This window comes from Cebus imitator, unplaced genomic scaffold (assembly GCF_001604975.1).
Source record: "Cebus imitator isolate Cc_AM_T3 unplaced genomic scaffold, Cebus_imitator-1.0 Scaffold654, whole genome shotgun sequence".
Classification (NCBI taxonomy): Eukaryota; Metazoa; Chordata; class Mammalia; order Primates; family Cebidae; genus Cebus; species Cebus imitator.
The window spans coordinates 394953-404118 of NW_016107969.1; the positions used below are offsets into that span (position 1 = coordinate 394953).

The window sequence follows — 9166 nt, forward strand, 5'->3', positions numbered from 1 at the left end:
ACACACACACACACACACACACACATTTATATATATGATTAAGTACAGAGTTTATTTAAACACAAAGGTTGAAGATAGCCACCTGGAAACATCAACTCGAAATGAATGGGATCAGCATTCCACAGTAGAGATGTTAAGGTTTCACACTCATTGAAAAAGAGAAGCTTTAGCAGAATCACATTTTCTATTAAAAATTAGTGCATAAGTTGAAGCAACGTGATTGGTTACAGATTGATGCACTTCAATGAAGGTTATATATCACTGCATAAGAAGGGACAATGATCCCAGGAATTCCTATCTCTGGGGCTGCTTAGTCTTCCTATAATTTACTGGAAAATTTCTTTTTGACATGGAACTTTGCTGTTGTCCAGGCTTGAGGGCAGTGTCGTGGTTCACTACAACCTCCACATCCTGGACTCAGGCAGTTCTCCTGCCTCAGCCTCCAAATACCTGGAATTACAGACTCACACCAGCATGTTCAGCTAACTGTGTTGTATTTTTAGTAGAGACGGGATTTCACCATGTTTTCTAGGCTGGTTTCCAACTCCTGACCTCAAGTGATCCACCCACCATATCCTCCCAATGTATGGAGGGGGGGTAAACAGGAAGATAGTCAAGCTTATGTATGTGGCATTTGAGATCTGTGCATGAAAAAATACTAAGGCACTGTGTGTATGTGATTTGTGCATGGGAATGAAACTCCTTACACCTAAAAACAGGACAGGGTGTGGCATGGGGATTGTGATAAGGAACGCTAAAAACAGCCTCATGAGAATGCAGTTTGAGTGTGTACAAGGTCACAGGTGCCTCAGCAACTCATCTCAAATAACCATCTAGTGAATGTTTGTAGTTAATACAAGCCCTTTCAATAAATACTTAGTAAACAAATGCTTGGGCGGACTTTCTTGGAAGAGCTACCACCTAGCCCTGTTCAGCCGAAACTGTCTCATTACTTCATTCTTCGCATTCACTGCAGCTATAAGCTCTGCAAAGTGACCCTGATGTGACCACCTTAAATACATGCCTGAAGGAGAGCTCATCAATTTTTGGAGAATCCTGGTAAGGAAGAGTCCTAAGTCACATTAGAATCAACCACACACATAAAATATTAGGGGCTAGGTTATCATGGATCAAAAAAAAAATGATCAAAGAGCAGAAAGCATTTTTATTTTTTTTTTAGATGGAATCTCACTCTGTCTCCCAGGCTGGAGTGCAATGGCGCAATCTCAGCTCACTGCAACCTCCACCTCCCAAGTTCAAGCGATTCTCCTGCCTCAGCCTCCTGAGTAGCTGGGATTACAGGCAGGAGACACCATGCCAGGCTAATGTTTTGTATTTTTAGTAGAGACGGGTTTCACCATGTTACTCAGGCTAATCTCGAACTCTGGAGCTCGTGATCCACCCACCTTGACCTCCTAAAGTGCTGGAATTACAGACATGAGCCACCGTGCCTGGCCCAGAAACCATTTTTGAAAATGGTGCAATAGCTACTTAACTCTATCCAATGCACTGTAGAGCCTGAATCCCTACACAAGTTATGCTCTTAATTTGGCAGGAATGCCCTTGGTTTCCTACTCAAGAAACCTTAGATTTAGAGTTCTGCAAGTAGGTGGCTGCCTAAAAACAGGATATGAGCAAGGTCAGTTTACTAATGTTACTATTATGACCACTTGGGTGCTGGGACGCTCTACGCTATTTTCCCTTTATCTGCCAGATTGCGGTGAGTCAAACTGCTCATCTTCACCACCTGAAGGGAATTCAGGAGATTTAATGAAAAACAAAACAACAACCAGAATAACAGGGAGAAACTTCTCTCACCCATTGCTTCCCTTGTATGGGGAATAATGAATAGATTTTTTCCAGTGAGGTTAATGATGGACCCAAAACCTTTTCTCTCCCTATAGAAAACCCATTGCCCTCTTGTTTTCCACCCTTAAAGGGATCTGCATTTGTTGGCGCCATTCTGCCAACACCCACTCCCATCTTCCAGAAGGGAATTGAAGACCGCCTAAGGGGCGGTTCTTTGAGAAGATCCCCGTCAGCCAACATCTATACAATTGGGTGGCCACATCCTCTTGACACATTTTGCAGCTGGAGGGGAGCCTACAAGAGGGAAGGAAAGTGGCTGAGGATGATTGTCTTCCTAATATGCAAGTTCCCACTTTCCACTTCCAGCATCCACCTTCCCGGCCTTGGCTTTCTGTTTCCCTGGAGTATAAGGGAAAGTTGCCAGCTGCCTCCTGGGTTTCATCCCAGAAAGCTCTGGCTTTCTTGCTGCCCATAGACACCTGGGCCAGGAGAGTGGCTAAGATGCCATGGAGTGCCCGTTTGGTCACTGGTAGTCTAGGCAGGTTGCCTCTTTTGGGGTTTGTGGTGATGGAGGGGAGGCCAAAAGGTGCACGCCGAGTCTCTGGGTGGCTGCAGGCAGCTCCAGCCCGGTCCTAAGAATCCTCCTCACCATGGTCACATGCCTGAGGAACTGTGCCCCCTCACATGTCTTAGTTAACAAGCAATTTCTTGTCTTCCCTGACCCTCTAGGAAAAGGGCTAAAAAACAGTCCATGGGCACCCCAACCTTATTAGCCCAAGGTGGGCAAAGAAGTGCAAAGCAGCCTAAAGTGCAATGCTCTGGGAAAAAAGCCCGCTAATTAGGGGCGCTCTCCCATAGCCATGTTAAACGCTCAGCAGGCTAAGGTACACAAGCTCTGCCAGCTGCAGTCATCTTCAAAAATAAACACAGTATGTCTCACTTTTTCATAAAATGTTTAAAAACACTGTGGCTAAAACACTTCAAAGCAAAACCTATGCTGCATGTCTGCTCCTCCCCTAAGCCTCTCTGCTTGGGGATAAAGTAATAAAAAGCCGAGTATATTTGCAGCACCTTACCTAACAGGGTTGGCTCCAAGCATAAGTGGCCTACAATTATAACGGCCTTCCCCCAGCCTGGTACCCTTGAGCCTCCCGACCCCGTGCTTCTATGTGCACTTTACCACCTGGTCATTCTCTAGCCTCGCTGCCACCTGTCATCTACCTTCCTTCCTCTAAAGGTAAGAGCAGCAGCAGGTGGCAGGATACTAAGAGAGGCCGCTTCAAAAGGCCACAGCAAAGGGAAAAACCAGCCCCAACTCTGCCTTCCCAAGCTCACTTCTAAAACATTCCAGCTAAAGGCTAATGCAGAAAAATGGGCAGAACAAAAAACATTTAAAAAAGATTTTGGGGGAGGGTTCTCATTATTTTACACACTTAGGTTAACTCAATGTAGGTTTATTATCCTAGCAACTTATAATATCACTCTGATAACTTTAAAGGGCCTAAATATGGGAAAAAATCACTTAAAATATCCATCCCTTTTATGCCTTAATTTAACAAATAGGTTTTCTCTTTCGTCATTTTTAATATCATTAATTTTTCATTTTTTTTCCTTTTTATTTTTTGAGACAGAGTTTAGCTCTTTAGTTCAGGCTGGAGTGGTGGGGCGTGATCTTGGCTCACTGCAACCTCTGCAACCTAGGTCCCAGTTTAAGTAATTCTCCTGCCTCAGCCTCCAGACTACCTGGAATTACAGGCACACACCACCATGTCCACTAATTTTTGTATTTTTAGTACAGACAGGTTACCACCATATTGGCCAGGCATGTCTTGAACTCCTGAACTCTTGATCCACCCAACTCAGCCACCCAAAGTGCTGGGATTAAAGATGTGAAACATCATGCCTGGCCTTATCTTTGGCCATTTTGGTATTTTATATGTTATGTACCTGTCTATAATCCCTCCAAACATACACAAAAAGCCACAAATAGCTTCTCTTCTCTTAAAAGGATGCCAGTGTTGTGTCTAATTATCAAAAAATAATCCTGCTATTCTTTTCCTACCATTAAGCAAAATACAATTTCATACCCTCTCAGTGTGTAATTTTAATTAGCAAATAGCAATAGCTAACTTTATTAGTAATATCAGCTTTCATTTACCAGCCTCTAAGCTTCTAAACTTGTTACAAACTGTGCCTGTGAAATTTGTGTCTATTGTTATCTCTCAGCCCTTGCTTCAGGCCGCTACTGTCTTTACAAATGGTTCAAAACTACAGCAAAAAACAGCTAGTGTGGCAAAATGCCATGCGAAATTAGCAACACAAAATCCAAAACCATTTTAAAACTATGCAACAAGCCAAGTTGAGTGCCCTAATGATTGCCTTACAAATGTTTCCTCATGGAAACAGTAATTCTGCTTATGCAGTATAGAGTATTACTATTTAAATCTTGCACATGTCGGCCAGGTGGGTTGGCTCACGCCTGTAATCCTAGCACTGTGGGAGCCTCAGGTGGGTAGATCATGAGGTCCAGAGATCAAGACCATCCTGCCCAACATGGTGAAACCCCGTCTCTCCTAAAACGACAAAAATTATCTGGTCATAGTGGCCAGTACTTGTAGGCCCAACTACTCAGAAGCTGAGGCAGGAGAATTGCTTGAACTAGGTAGGCGGGAGTTGCAGTGAGCTGAGATTGCACTACGTACTCTTGGCTAATGACAGAGGGAGACTCCGTCTCAATGAAAAAAAAAAAAATCAAAATTTTGCACATGTTGTTCCTGGAATTTCTCCGGACAAGAAACCCAAATGGCACTCAGAGTGTCAGAGGACAACAGTTTATTACACCAGCAGGCCCAGACAGGTGAGCACCCAAAAGTCTGGACCCGGGTCTAAGTGAGTACACAGTTCTTACAGGTTAGGGGCAAGGGGAGTAACTGACGATTTTCAGGCAATGGAGCAATTGTGCAGGGGGATTTTCACTAGTAAGCAGGAAGCAGATGTATAGAAGAACAAACGCAGGTAAGGTAGCTAAGGCAGCTATTTTAGACACTCAGGAAATTTTCCTCACAGGCCTTTCACACAGCCCTTCCATCTTATCCACCCCTTTGATGCTCTTTATGTTACATGTGGAGATCACCTTTTACAAATCAACATCTGTGCTCAGGGGCTTGTATCCCCAAAAGGCTAGCAACTGGGCAGTTGTCTGACAACCGTGGCTTCCGTGAAGCACTGGAGTATGTTAATCACAGAGGGACTAAAGGTAAGGGCCAAAAAGATTACTAGCAAAGGCCCAAGGAGGGGAAGAGCCCAGTGGATCCAGGTTCGGAGCCCTGGGAAGCTCCAGCTGCTGACTGTGCGCCACCTTTGAATGCGGTCCCTTAGCTCTTTAACTTCCTGTTACTACTCCTGACTGATTGACACAGTAGTAACACCCTTCCTGTAGAAGAGGCAGGTAACTGCCTTCTGAGCCAGAAGCCCAAGGCTCTGCATTTTGTAAGACTACTGTGGCTAGGGAATTTAACTGCTTCTGGAGGGAGGCCAGGGAATTGGCCACCCTTTCCATGTCATCATTGAGTTCCCGGGACAGTTTATGACAGAAATGGGCTGAAGTGCCAATGCCTCCTATTGTGGTCCCTATCCTGGCTGCTGTTCCAGTTCCTACTAAGAGGGGAAGTAACGCAGCTGATTTGGACCAGTAGTAGTGAGGATTTAGAACCACTTTAATTTCTTGGTCAATGGAAACTGAGATTTCTGGGGTTAGGAATGCGCAGATACACACTCCCCTTCAGTTTGCACCTAAACATACATTTATCTACCTGCTGCAGAGGAAGATGCTGGGGAGGCACACTGGGTCTTCACATTGGAGAGGGCGATAGTTGTTGTATAAGGCAGGCGTGAGAGGTTGTCAATTACAGGTGATAAATTACTACTGACAGTCCTGGACACTCACTACCGTTGTAAGGATGGTCTCCAGTGTGAATCCTAGTATTTTGTACCAGGTGTGAATCATGCTAGAAAGCGTTGCCACAAAGCTTACATTTGTAAGGTCTCTCCAGTATGAAGTCTATGATGGTATGTAAGGTGTGACTTTCGAATGAAGGTCTTGCCACACTCATGACACTTATAAGGTGTCTCTCCAGTATGAAGTCTACGATGGCATGTAAGGGATGACATGTGACTGAAGGTCTTGCCACACTCATTACACTTGTAAGGTTTCTCTCCAGTGTGAATTCTAGCATGTTTTGCCAAGTATGAATTACATGCAAAAGCCTTATCACAAACCATACATTTGTATGGTTTCTCTCCAGTGTGGATTATCTTATGCATTTCAAGGTGTGATTTGCGAGTGAAGCCTTTGTCACATTTTTCACATTTGTAAGGTGTCTCTCCAGTATGAAGTCTACGATGGCGTATAAGGGATGACTTCTGATTGACGGTCTTGCCACACTCATGACACTTGTAAGGTTTCTCTCCAGTATGAAGTCTACGATGGTATGTAAGGGATGACACGTGATGGAATTTCTTGCCACACTCATTACACTTGTAACGTTTCTCTCCAGTATGAAGTCTACGATGGTATGTAAGGGATGCCACGTGATGGAATTTCTTGCCACACTCATTACACTTGTAAGGTGTCTCTCCAGTATGAAGTCTAAGATGGCATGTAAGGGATGACATATGATTGAAGGTCTTGCCACACTCATTACACTTGCAAGTTTTCTCTCCAGTGTGAATTCTAGTGTGTTTTGCCAGGTATGAATTACATGCAAAAGCCTTATGACAAACCACACATTTGTATGGTTTCTCTCCAGTGTGGATTATCTTATGCATTTCAAGGTGTGATTTGCGAGTGAAACCTTTGTCACATTTTTCACATTTGTAAGGTGTCTCTCCAGTATGAAGTCTATGATGGCATGTAAGGGATGACCTCTGATTGAAGGTCTTGCCACACTCATGACACTTGTAAGGTTTCTCTCCAGTATGAAGTCTATGATGGCAGGTAAGGGATGACACCTGACTGAAGGTCTTGCCACACTCATTACACTTGTAAGGTTTCTCACCAGTGTGACATCTATGATGGCTTTCAAGATATCGCCTCTCTTTAAAGACCTTGCCACACACATCACATTCATATTGTTTCTTTCCTAAATGGTTTATCTGTTTCCTTAAGAACGAGCTACAACTGAGGTTGCCATTGGCTGAAAAGAAAAAAAATAAATGAATAAAAAATAAATGAAAAGAATGAGCTACAATTAAAGCGTTTCCCACTTTTATGACATTGGAAAGATTTTTCTCTCATGTGTACTTCCTGTTTCTGTGTAAGTAATGAAGAATGGAGGAAATTACTGTCATGGTTATTAGAAATATGGGTTTTGGCTATACAAAAAATTATTTGGGATGTTGAAACTAAGGAAGCATCATCGACAGACTTCTCAACTTGATTACCGACATTCCCTTCAGTCTGAAATATGTGAAGTTTAGGAAGATGCGAATGAAAGATTACTCCAAGCTCATCTTTAATAGGCTTGTTTCCAGCACGCCTTTCATCATATTGGTCTGTACTACCAGTCAGCTTTTTTATTTTTGTCCTGGGTGCTTCACAGTTATTTCTTTCATCTTCTTGCCATTGAAACTCAAAGTCATGAATATTTTTCTCAATTTCCTGGAAGGAAAAACCCCAATGTGATGACTTTCATCTCTTTCCAATGTCCCTGTGTGGAACACTTCTGTATTGCCTTTCCCTGTTGATGAAAACTTCTTCATTATGCATTTGGAAGAGACATCTATAAAATATAAACTCCACGGCTCCTGGCAAGGACTAGTGCTTTTATAAAAAGAGACAGTAAAGAACTTGTTGCCTGTTCCTCTGTCCACCATGACAAAACACAGCAGGAAGATGCTTGGGCAAATTCACAAAGAATACTCTCACCAGAACTAATTTGGCTGCACCTTGCTCTTGGGTTTCTCACTTTCTAAATTCAAAATAAATAAATCTCTGTGTCTTTTTTTTTTTTTTTTTTTTTTTTTTTTTGAGATGGAGTTTCGCTCTTGTTACCCAGGCTGGAGTGCAATGGCGCGATCTCGGCTCACCGCAACCTCCGCCTCCTGGGTTCAGGCAATTCTCCTGCCTCAGCCTCCTGAGTAGCTGGGATTACAGGCACGCGCCACCATGCCCAGCTAATTTTTTTTGTATTTTTAGTAGAGACGGGGTTTCACCATGTTGACCAGGATGGTCTTGATCTCTTGACCTCGTGATCCACCCACCTCGGCCTCCCAAAGTGCTGGGATTACAGGCGTGAGCCACCACGCCCGGCCAATCTCTGTGTCTTAAGCTTCCCATTTCAACCTATTTTTTTTTTTTTTTTTTGAGACTGAGTCATGCTCTATCATCCAGACTGGAGTGTAATGGTATGATTCTCCTGCCTAAAGAGATTCTCCTGCTGGAGACTTCCAAGTAGCTAGGACTACAGCCTGGCTGAGAGAGAAAGAGAGACAGTGAGTGTGTGTGCGTGTGTGTGCAAGTAGCTGAGACTACAGCCTCTGTGTGTGTGTGTGTGCATGTGCACATGCATGTGTATGGGTGTGTGTGTATATCACAGTCTCACTGCATCATCCAGGCTGGAGTGCAGTGGCATGATCTAGGCTCATTGCAACCTTCACCTCCTGGGATCCAATAATTCTTTGGCCTCAGCCTACCAAGTAGCTGGGATTACAAGTTCATGCCACCACACCAAGCTAATTTGTGTAGTTTTAGTAGAGATGCGGTTTGACCATGTTGCCAAGGCTGGTCTCAAACTCCTGACCACAGGTTATCTGCCCATCTTGGCCTACCAAAGCATTGGGATTACAGGTGTGAGCCAACATACCCAGTGAATTTTTTTGTTTTTAGTAGATCCAAGGTTTTAAAATGTTGGCCCAACTGGACCCAAACTCTTGACCTGAAGCCATCCAACCATCTTCTATTCCAAAGTGCTGGGAATAGAGGCATGAGCCACTGCGGCCAGCCATTCTAAGCTATTTCTGACATCACAGTGAAATGACTGAGATAGAGAAATGGGCATCTCATCATCAACATCATCAAAGGCTGACAAATCTTATGAAACAAAGAAAGTTTAGAATCTGGCCGGGCGCGGTGGCTCAAGCCTGTAATCCCAGCACTTTGGGAGGCCGAGGCGGGTGGATCACGAGGTTAAGAGATCGAGACCATCCCGGACAACATGGTGAAACCCTGTCTCTACTAAAAATACAAAAAAGTTAGCTGGGCATGGTGGCGCGTGCCTGTAATCCCAGCTACTCAGGAGGCTGAGGCAGGAGAATTGTCTGAGCCCAGGAGGGGGAGGTTGCGGTGAGCCGATATCGT

At 44.0% G+C, this 9166-nt stretch overlaps 3 protein-coding genes, 1 long non-coding RNA gene and 1 pseudogene across 7 annotated transcripts in view; 2 read left to right on the forward strand and 3 right to left on the reverse strand.

Annotated features, from left to right (window-relative positions):
• The window catches only part of LOC108295664, a 32355-nt gene extending 26042 nt beyond the window's left edge, over positions 1-6313 (forward strand). The window contains exons 2-3 of the long non-coding RNA XR_005198232.1: positions 5934-6017; positions 6270-6313. This is a non-coding gene — a long non-coding RNA (uncharacterized LOC108295664). The remainder of the gene's footprint in view (positions 1-5933; positions 6018-6269) is intronic.
• The window catches only part of LOC119469431 (zinc finger protein 160-like), a 609418-nt gene that overhangs the window by 253569 nt on the left and 346683 nt on the right, over positions 1-9166 (forward strand). The window lies entirely within an intron of this gene.
• The window catches only part of LOC108295661 (zinc finger protein 845-like), a 91000-nt gene that overhangs the window by 27749 nt on the left and 54085 nt on the right, over positions 1-9166 (reverse strand). The window lies entirely within an intron of this gene.
• Positions 5206-9166, reverse strand: part of LOC119469430 (zinc finger protein 761-like) — a 36924-nt gene continuing 32963 nt past the window's right edge. Inside the window, exon 7 of the mRNA XM_037734680.1 lies at positions 5206-6301. Within this exon, the coding sequence (XP_037590608.1) occupies positions 5839-6301 (463 nt within the window). The 3' untranslated portion in view covers positions 5206-5838. The remainder of the gene's footprint in view (positions 6302-9166) is intronic.
• LOC108295655 overlaps positions 6615-9166 on the reverse strand; it is a 10943-nt pseudogene continuing 8391 nt past the window's right edge.